Raw genomic sequence first — 16260 nt, 5'->3', positions numbered from 1 at the left:
TCTGGATATATTCTTTGGGCCACATACTTCTAGGATTCTTTTGGGCCAGTTGACAAGTTAGAGGAGGGGACTGTGTAAATATTTTAACCCAGAAGATTTGGTGCACTCAATTTTTAATGGATATGTATTTTTGGAGAAAACGGTGGTCCTGTACCATGTTTCCCCTATCCCAAATTCTTCACACCTGGACTACCACAGAATTTTCTGGTTCCTATTAATCCTCAGTCTCCCATCCCTTCAATAAGTACCTTAAGTAATAAGTCCGAGAAGGTTCCACAGCTCAGACTATAAGTGTTCCCTGTTCTCTGCTGAGTCCTGTCTGCCACTTTGCAGTGCCTTCTACTAAAGGTTCATTCTCAGCCCCTGTGGCAGTGCTGTTTCCTCCCCACCCCTCTGCACCCTTCCCAGTTCACACCTCAGTTCTCCATTAGGCCTTTCCAGACCATTAATGCCTACTTTTTTCTCTTCCTCTTCTCAGTGCATTCCGGTTATAATTTTCTGCTGGATGCATTTATATTCACTGCCTTACCATGATTTGTAATGATTTTAAGTGTGACTCTTAATCTTTCTCATCTCCCCAATTTGAATGTAAACCTATCAGACTGAGACATGCTCTATATCCATATCACAGCTTCTGCACAAGAAGAGGCACACCCAGTCCATCCTTACTGAGTGGCTGATTTATATAACCATACCAAAGGAGTAGGAACTTCAGAGCTACATATACCCTCAATGGTGAGGAACCAAGAAATAAAACCAGCGACACTTAGGCAGTGGACCAAGAAACCATTTGATATCAAAGATAGCCTAAGCAAAAGCTCTGGGACTATAGGCACTGAGAGCACCGGGGCCAAGTCCATCTTATTGACCCCAGGCATACCAGAACCTGGCCCTGTGCTGGGTCATGGTCAGTGCTCCATCAATGGCACAAATGGAAGAATGAAAATAGCCTTTCACATTTGGTACCATGTTAAAGTCTTTCTAAAAAAATATTTGGGTATTGATTTTATTGTATGTCAATACTTTCCTTTAAAGCTCTCTCTTTACTGTTATATAATAAAATCAATTTTTATATTCACTATTAAATTTAAATACAGAATTCTCAGCCAGCATGGAAAATCCTCCACATTGTGGTCCCAATTTATCTTTATAACTTTATTCCTACCCCCCCCCACCTGCCTCATCTAATTTGTATTCTTTGCCCCAGGTGAACTAAACTACTCTTTATATTCAAAAAATATCCCCCAGGACACACACACACACACACACACACACACACACACACACGCATCCTTTTCCACCTTTGGCCCTATGCTCATGCTAGTCTATATACCTGGAAACCCCACACTCTATTTGGATTCTTCTCATGTCTTGTAGTGATTAGATTCAGATAATGTATCCCTGACTAGATTCACTGGCCTGTGACCTCAGGGAATCACAGCCAGCAGCCCCTGGTAATATTAATTTTGATCACCCAGTCAAGATGTTGTAGTTTCTCCAGTAACTACTTACTTTTTCCCCGTTCAACTAATAAAGCATCTCTGGAAAATGCTTTGAGATCATACAAACATCCTCCTCATCGAGCTCCCCTCACCACCACCACTTAGATTTAGTATCTACTATTGACCCATGCCAAACCAGCGTTTACCATAGTAGCTTCAAAACAGTGGTATTTCTGCCCTGTCTTTCCCTCCACATTTATCAGTTGGCATTCTGTTGTAAGGAAGATCTTCCCTCCTCCGCCACTTTTTTATCTATCATCGGTGAGGACTCAGAGATTCCTAATTTATTTAATGAGTTATAATCCATTATTGTCGCTGTGTTTATGCCCGCCGTTATCTCAGATTTAGCCATAGGTGTCCCTTCAAGCCGGCTCTTGTAGCCTATCCACAATCCCCCCACCCCTCAATGCCCCCCACCCTGCTTCTTTTTTGACCACTTCTTTATCGATGAAACAACTAGATGTTCCAGATTCATGTTTTATCTTCCCTGCCTTGAAATATCTTGGAATTAGCGATTTCTCCAAGGAACACTGGTTCCTTTAAGTGAAGAGTGGTGTTTAGAAACCAAGGCCCTGGCAGGAGATCATATGCTTTCATTACTAAGTTACGTTGCCTGTCCTAAACCGATGTAGTTACTACTTAGAAATCACTTAAAGCATTATCTGTTGTCAAAGTTTTATTTACAAATAGAAACCCAAGTCCGCAATTTTATCAAATTATTTGTTTTACATCTTTTGTATGCTGAATATCACATACTAGGCCTTGTTTTAACCTTTTTTAACTTTCTTATCTTTGGGATGTTGAAGTGATCCTTCAATCCTTCATAGAATTTTAAAGGTACCAGCACAGACTTGTAAATCTTTTTAGAGTGAATTGTAGGGACACCTTTCTCCACAAAGTAGCAAAAGATGAGGGCTTTAAATGTATATTACTTTTTTTTTTTTAAAGATTTTATTTATTTATTTGACAGAGATAGAGACAGCCAGCAAGAGAGGGAACACAAGCAGGGGGAGTGGGAGAGGAAGAAACAGGCTCATAGTAGAGGAGCCTGATGTGGGGCTCGATCCCATAACGCCGGGATCACGCCCTGAGCCGAAGGCAGACGCTTTAACCGCTGTGCCACCCAGGCACCCCTAAATGTATATTACTTTTATTACGATGTTATTATTTCCTAATTCTAGTAAATGAAACTCGTTTAGTTATCTCTTCATTTCCATAATCATAACTGTTAATTAGAGAAATTGATGGGTTAAAGCTGAGTTCACATATCAGCTACATGTATATGTATTTAAAAAGCTCTAGGGGCACCTGGGTGGCACAGCAGTTAAGCGTCTGCCTTCGGCTCAGGGCGTGATCCCGGGGGTCTGGGATCGAGCCCCACATCAGGCTCTTCTGCTGGGAGCCTGCTTCTTCCTCTCCCACTCCCCCTGCTTGTGTTCCCTCTCTTGCTGGCTGTCTCTCTCTGTCAAATAAATAAATAAAATCTTTAAAAAAATAAAAAACACAAAGCTCTAACAAGTATCTGCAGGGACCACTGTCTGGCTCCGTAGAGCATGTGACTGTTGATCTCAGGGTGGTGATTCCAAGCCCCATGTTGGGTATAGAGCTTACTTAAAAAAATTTAAAAATAGGGGTACCTGGCTGGCTCAGTCAGTAGAGCATGCAATTCTTGTTCTTGGGGTCATGAATACAAGCACCTTGTTGGGCATAGAGCTTACATTAAAAAATAAAATTAAAGAAATAAATAAAAATTAAAAGTTTCTGCATAATAGTGAATTCCACAGGGTACTATGTAAATTTATATTGACAATAATATTGAGATTGAGGTTGAAAATATATTTGCTGAAATTAGGAATAAAAGGAAATAGTATATCTAAATGAGATTTTAGTCATTAAGATATTTTGTCCTCTCAACTTCTCTACTTTATACCCAAAATAATTTAAATAGACATATTTTAATATTTAGCCATACCTTATGGATATTATGTTAAGTATTTATTTTTATATATGTATTTACTTTCACATAATTCTTTCATGGAATTAACTACATTAACAATACATGACTGAATATTACTTTATCTCACTAATTTATACCTTGCTAACCTAATCATGGACCTGGGATAGAAGGACCTTCAAGACTCAGAATTCTAACAAAAGTTAAACTGCATAAGCCTACAGAGCCTATCATTCTTTAGCGTGGTTTGAATCTGGCAGTTGCTTATTTAACTAACAATGGTAACTACCTGCCTTAAACAGTAATATTTTTGTTGGTAATTAGAAATTTATAGGAACAATAACTGGTTATATACTAACTAAATAGCCACCCATTTTACAGAGAAAATGATACCTTCTTGAGTTAATTATCTTTATAGTGTTTCATATAATTAAAATCAATTTAAACTTTCAGAACCAGAAATAGATGTGATTAATTATTAAACCCATTAGCTATAATCTTGGCAGTATTTAAATTCTGAAGTTCAAACATCTTTTGTATAGTTTCACATGATTTTTATCTTTAAACTATAAGTTTACATTAATTCCACTTTAAAACGTTTTGTGTTTTTAAGGTAATGCTGAATTACGTTTTTAAAAGTATAAGGATCTGATAATCAGAATAGTAAAAATATTACACTGTATGTAAAAAGTCTATTGTGATTAAAAAAAAAGACTCTGAATATGTCTTATCCTATCTAGCAATGTAATCATGTTTTCACATCCCAAGATTGATCATGCATGAAAGTTTTATTACAATGCCTGTCACATAGAGTGTGCTCAGTAAACATTTGTTGAAGGAATAAATCTCTGGTTTTCTTACAAGACCAAATGTCTAATGTTGAAGTGTCTACAATATACCAGAGTCCTTTGTCAAAAAAAAATCAAAACAGAGGGAAGAATTTTGTGAACCTTACAAGCTAGGAAATGCTGAGTATACTTATTGGTGAGTTAAGAAGTAAAGAAGTTTAGGGGTGCCTGGGTGGCTTAGTCAGTTAGGCGTCCGCCTTTGGCTCAGGTCATGATTCCAGGGTCCTGGAATCCCTTTCTAGGGCCCCTGCTAAGTGGGGAGTCTGCTTCTCCTTCTGCCCCTACCCCACTCGTGTTCGCACACACTCTCTCTGAAATAAGTGGGTAAAATCTAGGAAGGAAGGAAGGAAGGAAGGAAGGAAGGAAGGAAGGAAATTTCTGACACAACACAACAGAAGTAAGAACCCCTTGAAGCTGAAGGAGTAAAGGCATGAGATGTCATTTCTGAGGAACAGAGGATAGAAGAAGCCTAAGCAGACTGCTGCACAGTGACCTGAAGCATGTTTTTGAGATTTCCAAAGTAGGAACAAAGACTGAATACCCAAGAAAGGATTCAAAGAAATAGCAAATAATTAAAGGACTGAAATATGTTCCTTTATGCTATGGATTAGAGAAGGAATCTGGAAGGGATTTCTCTTGAAGTGAGTTACACAAAATGACATTGTTCTGTTATGTAGTTTATAGAATGATAGAAAGTGGGAACCAGAATGGATTTACAGTAACTCCTCCCTTACTACTCAAAGTGTGGTCCACAGCCCAGGAGCACACCAGCATTACGTGGGAGCTTGTGAGAAATCGAATCTCAGGCCTCACCCCAGACTTGCTGAACTGGAAACCTGCATGTTAATGTCCTCAGGTGATTCTTGTGCCTCTTCAAGTGTGAGGCCCTGGCCTAGTCAAGTCCTGTCATTCCTACAACAAACATGTCTGGAGGAGCTGCTATACATTGAGCACACTCTACATGACACTACAAAAAATAACACCCAGCTCCTGCATGAAGGAAATTAGTCTAGTTCAGGAAATAAGCAGTAAAAAACAAAAACGAAAACAAAACAAAACAAAACAAAAAAACCTGTAATATATTATGATAATTCATTCTTTTGACAAATATTTCTCAAATGCCTGCCAATTACCAGCCATAACAGACACAGCCCTGGCCTGTATAGCTTTTTGTCTAGGGTGGTAGAAATGAAAGGCTCACACAAATAAAAAACTTTCTGAAGAAAAAATGAGAGAATACAATAGAGGGACGCCTGGGTGGCTCAGTCGGTTATGCCTCTGCCTTTGGCTCAGGTCATGATCCCAGGGTCCTGGTATCGAGTCCCACATTGGGCTCTTTGCTCAGCAGAGAGCTCGCTTCTCTCTCTGCCTGCAGCTTCCCCCTGCTTATACGCATGCATGCTCGCTCTCTCTCTCTTTCTGACAAATAAATAAAACCTTTAAAAAAAAAGAATACAATAGAGAGATATAATGTAGATCAAAGAGTAAGGGAAGGTCTCGCTGAAGAAATGACATTTAAGCTAAACGTCTGAGGAATGAGTACGAAGTTAGCCAGGCAAAAAGGTAATAGTGTTCCTAAGAGAAGAATTTACGTGAGTAGAAAAAGAAATCAGTGTGTGTCTTAGTCTACTTGGGCTGCCATAACAAAGTAACATAGACTGGGTGGCTTAAACAACAGAAATTTATTTTCTCACAGTTGAAGTTCAAGATCAAGATGTCAGCATGGTTAGTTCCTTGTCAGAGAACTCTCTTTCTGGTTTGCAAATGGGCTGCTTTTTGCTCTGTGCTCAGATGGCCTTTCCCCAGTGTGTCTGCAGGCATGCACACATGTGTGCAGAGAGAGAAAGAGCTCGTGTCTCTCACTCTTCATATAAGGGCGCCCATACAATAGATGGGACTTGACAATAGATGAGACCTGAAGAGTAAGGAGAGATCAGGCATGATGAGTTCCAGGCGTTCTTCATGTGCGGCTGGATAGATGGATGTGCCACTTATTGGAATTGGTATACCGGAAGGAGGAGGAGTCTTGAGGGAAGATAAAAATTTCAGACGTGATAATTTTTAAATATTTGTGAAAACATCTAGAAAATAGTAGTTATAGGCAGTTGGATTTATGGATCTGGAACTCAAAAGAGCATTCTGATTGGAAATGAAAATTAGGGAATAATTATCCACATTTTGAAGTATTGAAAGATAAGAATTGCCTTGGGAGAGAGTGACAAGTGATCCCAGGACTGGATCTTGGCAAACACTTGGCACCCAAAAAGAGGGGCAACAACCAAAAAAGGAAACTAAAAAGGAGCAGTAAGAGAGATAGAAGGAGAACCAAGAATGTGTTGTCAAGAAAGCCAAGATTATCCAGTCTTCAATTCAAGAATGGGCTCCGGATAAGAGATTAAGATTTAGGAGTCAACATATGGGTAGTAGATAAAGCCATGGAATTGGATAAAATTATTCAGGAAACAGTGAAGAAAACCTTGGGAATTCATCAAGAGAAAGAAGAACGTGATGCAAGGGTAATCGGAAAGAAGCAACAGGAGAAACAGAAGGAAAATAAGTAGACATTGGGATCCCCAAAGGGAGGGCTTGATCAACAGTGTCAGACACCACAGAGAAGTCAAGTCAAGCAAGAGTGAAGATGTTCCTCTCCAGATGGAGAAATTCATTAAACATCTTGGTGAAAATGCTTCCATAGAACAAGGAGAAGGAAGCTAGGCTGCAGTGACTTAAGGAATGAATGGAAAGATAAGGAAGTGAAGACAGTCAACATAAAGCAGTGATTTCGAAAGTGTGATCCTTCACCCGTCTGCATCCAAATCATCAGGCGTGCTTGTTAAAAATAAAGCAGAATAATTGACCACAGGGCTAGGGAAGGAATCTGCATTTTGTTGCTCCTCCAGGTGGTTTTCATGGACATTAAAATTTGAGAACCACTGCCAATAAACAATTATTTCGAGACCATAAACTATGAAGGGAAGGAGAAAAAGCTAAAGATGGACACATATTGATGGAAGATTGTTTGGGGTGTTTTTTAAGGTGAAAGAGACCCAGATTGTTAACATAGTGAGAAAAAAAGTCCACTAAACAATGAAAGGTTAAAGCTGAAAGAAAGAAGCGACAATTACTGGTTGGTAGAAGTGAGTGAGGGAGGAATGAAATTCAGAGCCCAAGTGGAGGGATTAGCTTTCAAGAGAGAAGAAATGAAAGGTAGTAAAGTGGGTTCAGTTACAGAAAAGTTTTGAAGTGAGTGAGATGAGAACTTGAGAAATGTAGTGATTCAAAATATGTCCACACATTCTTCAACACGTCTCCCTTTGGAAAACGGGGCCTGTTTCCCCTTCCCTTGAGTGTGGGCTGGATTTAGTGACTTGTTTCTAATGAATATGGCAAAAGTAGTGATATCTGACTAGGTCATAAAAGGCATCATAGTAGCTTCCTTGCTCTCTGTCTCTCTCAGATGACTCAACTACCATGTAGGGAGGACACTTAGGAGCCCTGTGGCAAGGCCCACATGGGGGAAATTGAGGCCATCGCCAGCAGCCACACAAGTGAGCTTAGAAGTGGATAATGCAGTCCCAGCCAGCATGACTGAGACTTCATGAGAAATTCTGAGCCAAAACCACCGAGCTAAAGCACTTCTACATTCCTGACCCACAGAACCTGTGAGATGATAAATATTTGTTGTCCATAGCTGCAAGGTTTGAAGTAATTTAGAGTGCAGCAGTAGATAACTAACTGAAAAAGCTTGACTGTTAGTCTTTGATTTCTCTGCAACATGGGACTCAGGTTCATTACTGAGACTAAGAAAGAAGATAGGTGGAGAAAAAGACTTGAGAATCATGAAAGTTTGAACTAGCTACTGGGAATTGGGCACAAAAGATGTCTAGGCTGTGTTATCTCTCAGATGGTTTTAGTTGAAGTACTAGAAATTCTAATTCAAGCTGGCTAAACAGCATAATCTATTGATTCACTTTAGTGTAAAATCCAGTGACAACATGCTGCAGGCAAGAGTTGACGTCAGCTGTCCGCTAATATTATCAAAGATTCATTTCTTTTCCACTCTGTAGCTTGCATGATATTAGTTTTATCCTAAGACTGGGTGTGCTCATTAAATCACACAATGAAATGATTGCCAGTAACTACCAGAATTGCAAGCTTCTTTACTCACATCAGTCAAGGAAGAAAAGGATCTCTTTCTCTCTCAACCGTGGAAGTAAGTCCTGGGCTTCATTTTGATTGAACCGGAGCAAGTCACATATCCACCCCTGAACCAACCCCTATGGCCAAGGGAATACCATTTGACTTTAGGACAGTTAGCACCCACCCTGAAGTTAGAGGTGAAGGAGTCAGTATCCCCCAAACCTCATGGGAATGGATGCTGAGGCCACTGGAATATCCGCTACATGAAGATGTGAACACAAAGAACTCATTTTGAAGATGAAGCAACTCGGGTACAGAAGAGTTTTGTGGCTTCCGAAGTCACCCCTAGTAAATGGCAGACCTGAGACTTGAAACCAGGTCTCAGCAACATGATTCAGGGATCTTTCTGCTACATCAGGTTGTCTCTTGAAGATCTTAAAAGGTGGTCATTATCTAGTAGTTATTTTGAGAACTCAGGGAAAAGAACTCATTGCCAAGAACAGGTACATACTCTAGTTGCCTCGGTTTATATGACTTTATTTTAAAACTAAGTAAACAAATAAGAGAAGTAAAAATGGTAAGGAACATAAAATTGGCTCACTAGCCAGCTAGCCAGAGAAGGTAGTAAGCCACCCGCTCCATTTCATGGAGCTGAAATGTAATTCAGGATTCATCAGGTGCCTTCAATCCTTCAGAAGCTCTGGAATCTGGCAAGAGCTTCTGGGAAGGAGAAAAAAAACCAACAAATATACATAGTACCCACCATATAAGATTGTTGCAAAGATTAAATAAAACACACATACACTCAAATATACACTTAGCTCATAATGTAGTAAGTGCATTTGCACATTACGCCGTAAACTATTATTTTCTGGCAAACTTTGAGTCAGGCGCCATGACCAGGGTCACAAATCAATCCAAGTAAAATATTAAAGGGATGATTGGGGAGCTCTTAGAAAAGAAAATACTGATTACTAAGGAGCAACCTTTGGATCATTAATAGCCAAATAGCAAACAGCCAAACTAGCAAATATGGTCTAATTTCTCGATATTTTTAGCCTCATACATAGAGGGAACACAGTATATCTGGTACATCAGGATTTCAACTAGATCTCCCGTGATAATCCTTTTGGGTAAGTTGCACAAAGATGAATTGGATGTACAATTAGGTGGGTGTGTAATTACTAAATTGCAGTGTCATAGCATGCTGATTAATGGATCTAGTCATTTAACGAACACTGTGCCAGGCACTGTACCAAATGTTGAAGACACAAACATGAAAGTAATATGGCCCCTGTTTGCATCTGTAGAAGCTTCTGGTAGCTTGGAGGGTGATAAGGTCATGTCCTGAAGCATATACTAGATGATGGGCAGGCAGGATCCTGGAACTGGGCTTCAAGCATCAGCTGAGTGGTTGAACTTCATATCTTGAAGACTCTGTTGCAGCCCTGACATTTTGTGAGTCATAAGTCAAAAAAAGACATTTATCCGGATATAGTATGAAGCTAAACAGTTTCATAACATAAATAATGCCAACAAGTAGTTGTAGAAGTTGGGAGAATTGTAAGTACATATATGCACCAGATTTGTGGTTGTGATCAACATATGTATGTATGTGGACAACATATGTAACTTTAAAAAATATATCGCTGTACAAATGCAAGGTAGTCTCATCCAAGTCAAAATTACTTCCCTCCCTTATATTTTGATTCAACCCTTCAGATGAGCTTGCAGTCTTTATTTTCCAAATACAATTTCTTGGTTCAAAGGATGCGAGTTGTTTCTAGTTCTCCGTGTCTTGGTTAACTGGGGGAAAATGTTTGTTTTAAAAGATTTTATTTGTTTATTTAATTGACAGAGAGAGAGAGGGAGAGCACACAAGCAGGGGGAGTGGCAGGCAGAGGGAGAAGCAGGCTTCCCGCTGAGCAGGGAGCCCGATGCGGGACTCGATCCCAGGACCCTGAGATCATGACCTGAGCTGAAGGCAGGTGCTTAACCGACTGAGCCACCCAGGCGCCCCTGGAATACATATTTTTTTTACCATGTCTTTGCTTAGTTGCTTTTTCTTTGGTAACAGCTGAGGGCCCATGTACTGGATAACACTCTGATAGTTAGAACAAGAACATTTGAGGACCAGAGACTTGTAAGCATTCAGTACTGGAGCTTATGGTGAAAAATTAAGCTTGAGAAAACTGGTATTTCCTACAGATTGAATTCAGTGATGATTCTGGCAGCGTTATAGATTATAACCTTATAATACTAAGTACTGATTTGGAATCAGACAAATTGGGTAACATTTTATAGTCTTTCTCCATCTGTAGTATGGAGATAGCAATCCCTATCTCATCGAGTGGATTTTACTATTAAGATAGGATATATATAATATACTTAGAGCCACGACTGACATAAGGTTTTCAATAAACAATCAGTATTCTTATTAACATAAAGATGTGTTCGTGGTATTTTCCAAGACTTTTCCTCTCTAGTTTAAAATAGAGATTTTCTGTGGATAATTTCGTTGATCAGATACAAGGGAATTGGAGAGATTCTTAATGATTAATCCCACAGCACTCTAGTACTCCACCAGCACAGAATGCAGACTGAGTCTGTACAACGTGTTTTTTTCCCAGCAGCCATCCGCCTTTCATGGCCCTTCCTGGCCAAGTGTAATATAAATACTTGAATGAGTTTCTTGGTGCTGACATTTAGGATTTCACAGTGTTCATCTGCACTTAATATCTGTCACTGAAAAGGCCTGGCAACTTTGCAGTTGGTTCCTCCTGCTGCCAAGGTGTTAATGGTTTAAAAAAAAAAAAAAAAGACAGGTTCTGCCAAGCTTGGTTAATTTAAGATACACTCCCTAAAGGGCATAAGCCAAGAAGACCTGTGTCGTATGCTTTTGTTATTATATCCAGTACAAATGAGTTTTGAGCATAAAAATTTGTGATGTTTGTAAATCATTGACTTCGGTTCAGCAGGATGTTTTATTAAGGCACAGCCAACTCGGGCTGCCGTTCTCAGTGCCATAGACTAGGTAGCTTAAAAAAATAGAAGGTTATTTTCTCACAGTTCTGGAAACTGGAAGTCAGAGATCAGGGTGCCAGCACAGTCAGGTTCTGGTGAGAGTTCTTTTCCTTGCTTGCAGACGGCCCCCTTCTCCCTGTGTCCTCACATAGCCTTTCCTTGGTCAATACTCACAAAGATCAAGCAATTTCTCTCTATTCTTAGAAGGCCACAAGTCCTATTGGGTTAAGACCCTACACTTATTTAACCTTAATTACCTCCTGAAAGTTGTATCTCCAAAAACAGTCACGACAGGGGTTAGGGCTTCAACATACAAATTTTGGGAGGACACAGTTCAGTCCGTATTATGCACTTGTCCATATGCAAAATAGGGAGAGAAATTGCAGATTAGTCATCTGCAGCCAAGATATTGGATCCTAAATACTAATAGAAATAGTAGTATCCCTCAATAAGACTGTATGGACTAATAAGGATTGAGCTTCTTTAATTTGGACCAGAACTGTATTTTATTTTATGATATCACTGATTATTTCATGAAAATGAAAAGTTCTTGGGGTAGCTGGGTGGCCCCGTCAGTTAAGCCTCCGACTCTTGATTCTGGCTCAGGTCATGATCTCAGGGTCCTGAGATCAAGCCCCGCAACAGGCTCTGCACTCAGCATGGAGTCTGCTTGTCCCTCTCCCTCTGCTACTCCACAGCCCCGCCCCCCACCCACTTGCACTCCCTCTCTCAATCTCAAAAAAAAAAAGTTCTAACTGGACTTTTTATATACCTAGATGAATTTTATGAAAAATAAATTATAAATGCCATTTACTTAGTTAACCAATTTTTAACTCCATCACCATCTTTAAATTTTCTTGCTAAAAATATCAAAGCTCAGGGGCCGCCTGGGTGGTGCAGTCGTTAAGCGTCTGCCTTCGGCTCAAGGCATGATCCCAGGGCTCTGGAATCAAGCCCCACGTCAGGCTCTTCTGCTGGGAGCCTGCTTCTTCCTCTCCCACTCCCCCGCTAGTGTTCCCCCTCTCTCTGGCTGTCTCTCTTTCTGTCAAATAAATAAATAAAAGCTTTAAAATAAATAAATCAAAGCTCAATCTAATGCACCCTCTGTGATTAGAGTCTAGATACTATCAGTGTACAGGAAATACAGGGAACATAAGATTATGCTAAATAATATCTCAGGGATGCAATCTACAAAATACAGAATGTAGGACTGTCTATAGGACAAAATCCCAGTTTCTTCAATTAAAAAGAGAGAGAGCAATAAAAAATGAATAAACTATGGATATGCAGAACTTGGGATGATGTTTAGCAACCTCAGTATGTAATCCAAAAGGTTGCATAGTGTGTGGTTCCGTTTCTATGTAATTCCTGATCAGGAATCAGCACCCTTTGGAGCCAGTACCCAAGAAAGGTATTTGTGTCTGTGGGACAAAGCTCCAGCAGCCAGCTCAGGGGTCCGTGGACAGGGCCTGGCACAAGGGCGGGTCACATGCCACTTCTCTGGTCAGCATGTATTGAATGAGCATATATGTAGTGGCCCTGGAAATAATATAGGGGAGTAAAACAGGAGTTTGCAGTGGGACTATGGGATCAGAATTAGCAAACTTGAATTATAGAATAATTACCTCTTTTTTTTATGGTTTGATGTAAACTTTTTTTTTTTTAACATATAATGTGTTATTTGTTTCAGGGGTACAGGTCTGTGATTCATCAGTTTTACACAATTCGCAGCACCCACCATAGCACATATCCTCCCCATTGTCCATCACAACCCATAGAACTAATTTAAGGACAATAAAGTTCTGGGAAGACATAGCTCATTCTGAGCCGAACTAGACAAAGAAAGCTTCCTGGAAGAGGTGCTAAGCAAGTGGTCTCGACAGAAAGAGTATGGATTTCAGAGAGCGAGTAGAGTCTGAGTAAAGATAACTAAGAGGAATGAGCATAGCAGATGTGAGCAGTTGGAATGAGAGCTCTCTCAATCTGAAGTTACATATTACACAGCACTAGGTAATAAGACTGGGTAGATGGACCAGGGCCAGGCCATTGCAAATCAGACAAAAGATTACAATCTTCTTAGGGTAAGCATGAAGCCATCCTTGTAAGTTTCTGAATAGGGGTGACCTCACAAAATTATGATTATTCAAATTAAAGCTTATACAGTCTGAGAGGCAGTTCAACCATATGTAAAATGTCCTTAAAAATGTTTATTCCGGTAGATTCTGTTTCTGCTAGTGACATGGTTCTGTTCACTTTCTAGAAATTCATCACACTGTATGCTTATGGTTTGTGCACATTCCCAATGTATGTTATGCTCAAAAATAATGTTTTAGTGTACTTGGTGGGTTGTGGGGGAACTCACATGGGACCAGCAGATATGTTACATGTGTACGTCTGTGAACCCATGAGTGATAAGGGAAATAATCTATCACTAACGGGCCAAGGTCCCATAGATGGTCAAGAGTAGAACGAGGAGTCACAGATCTTTAGGTCTCCTGATTAGCAGTTCAACATGACTTCTTTATGGAAAATAAGCATTTCATTCAGCCTTCCTTAGTCTACGTACATTCCTTATGTATTAGAGAAATCAACAGATCATTAGCACTTTCCAAATACAAGCAGGAATTCTTTCTTTAAAGACTCACATCTGAACATAGCTAAGAATATCCCACTCCTCTAAGGTTTACCCTTAAAATAAATCAGCTTTTCCTGAGCTTATAAAAAATGCATTTTTTGTTATATACACACACACTATATATACCAAACTTGTCTACTTCTGGGAAGTCAGCAAGTACTTAGCTATAAGCATATACATAGTAAGTAGAACAAGTAAGTGGTGAAATTGTTACGTTCAATATTATCTCATTTCTATAATAATATATTAGAAGTATATACATATAAACAAAAATAATTAGGCTATGTAGCAAAGTGTTCATGTTGATTATCTCTGTGTGGAAGGACTATAGGTAATTTTATTTTCTTCTTAGTTTTTTTTTTTCATTTTCAACAATGAAATGGATTTTGTAATCAGGAAATAAATTCTTTTTTTTTTTCTTGCTAAAGAACCTTAAGACGCATCAAGCTTCCTACCTAATACAGGCATGTACGAAAATCAACCTCCACACTTTTCTAAATCACTATAAAAATGACTTTCATTTCAGTGGCTGCGTTCCCCTATATAATGTTAGAATGCTTATTAACTATTGAAATCCAAGTTTTTCACCAGCTGACTATATTCAGTCCAACTTAGTAAGACATTTCATTTAGACATGAAATTTCACAAGAATACGGAGTATGCTGGAAGTAGTACAGCTCTCTGTTGAAGAAGCTGCTTAAATGTGTACCACAATAATAAACCTCTATGCAAATGTTTCTACAGGTATGCCGGTATCCTCCTGGGCATCACAAATACATTTGCCACTATTCCAGGAATGGTTGGGCCTGTCATTGCTAAAAGTCTGACCCCTGATGTAAGTAGATAATTTGCTTATAAACTGCAAAGGTCTGCACAGTTCACTTGAGCCTGCACATCTGTGTCAAAATTGAGTATATTTTAATTAAGAGTAAAATTCTGAATGTTTATTCTTATGCAATTCTTTATATAAACAAAGAGCTAAATGCCATAATGGACAGGAAAGTATATTTTCAAAGAACACTCCTTGGTTTTTAGACGAAACAACAGAACTAGTTCAACAAAGATGTTGTAGCTGACGCCTCACCAGTACTTAAAAGTGGTGATATGATATTATACAAGAGAAATGACGTGTGTCTTTGGTTGGATCAAAGAAAAACTGGCAATGTAAAATTATTCAAGAAGTGGATCCACACTGGTGAGGCATCAGGAACTCATGTGGGAGTGAGTAAGAAACAGGGGAAATGATCACCACTGAGAGGAACAGAAGACTTGCGAAGACACGGTAGGTGTCTTCACGTATTGAAAGACGACCACATGAAAGAGAGTGACTTACTCTTGGCAGTTCCACAAAGACAGATGAAAAGAAGTAAGGAGGACACAATAGGAAAATTCTCTGTTTCAAGGTGTCTACTATATGGAATGGGCTGCCTTATGAGTTAGCCCTGAAATAGTCAAACACGGATTCTACGGGCATTTCATGAGTGATTATTAATATACCAGATACTGAGGATCCAAAGGTAAAATGCCAAGCTTCTACGCTTGTGAAACTCATCATTTAGAGATTTTTTTTTCACCAAAATATATGCATCTCAGATAAGCATAACTTAACAACAGAGTGCTTTCTTTCTCCATGATTTTCCTTTTTTCCTAAATGAATGACTTCACACTAGCTTCCTAGTGCCTTTCCTTTTGCTTCCTCATTGCCAATTCCCCTGCTTGTTTTTTTCTTTTCTGCGTGCTGCAGATGTAGCATTCTGGTTTGACTGACGTTGCAAAATCCAAAAAATGGTTGTTTAAGTTAATCACATGACCCAGAAATTAGCTAACTGCCTGGTGTTTTTATACCGCTGTATTCTACGCTGAACAATTAGTTTTTGTTGATCTCATAACTGGCAAATCCCATCCATGTCCTGTTTTGTGGGCCATTCAGGAGCTCTGTGTGCCAGGCCTCACACCTGAAATTTAAAGTCCATCTGAACTCATCCTTACTTAATCTTGTATCTCCCACCTAAGATCCTTATATCTCCCTCCTAAGAAATGGGGAGATGATGGGCAGGCATACTTCTTTCCTAGTAACATGATTGAAAGACATGCCACATATTTTATTTTGAGTAAACTTTGAGTAAATGGTATTGTAAAAATACACAAATCCTAAGT

The 16260-nt window shown here is 39.3% G+C and overlaps 1 protein-coding gene across 2 annotated transcripts in view; it reads left to right on the top strand.

Annotated features, from left to right (window-relative positions):
* Nucleotides 1-16260, top strand: part of SLC17A5 (solute carrier family 17 member 5) — a 45382-nt gene that overhangs the window by 27259 nt on the left and 1863 nt on the right. For both annotated transcript variants that reach the window (XM_026507078.4, XM_044387114.3), the window contains one exon: nt 14848-14938. In XM_026507078.4, coding sequence (XP_026362863.2) covers nt 14848-14938 — 91 coding nt within the window. The remainder of the gene's footprint in view (nt 1-14847; nt 14939-16260) is intronic.

Source organism: Ursus arctos, unplaced genomic scaffold, assembly GCF_023065955.2.
Source record: "Ursus arctos isolate Adak ecotype North America unplaced genomic scaffold, UrsArc2.0 scaffold_29, whole genome shotgun sequence".
Classification (NCBI taxonomy): Eukaryota; Metazoa; Chordata; class Mammalia; order Carnivora; family Ursidae; genus Ursus; species Ursus arctos.
Note: the sequence above shows the minus strand (reverse complement) of the source record. Positions and strands in the feature narration are given on the sequence as shown.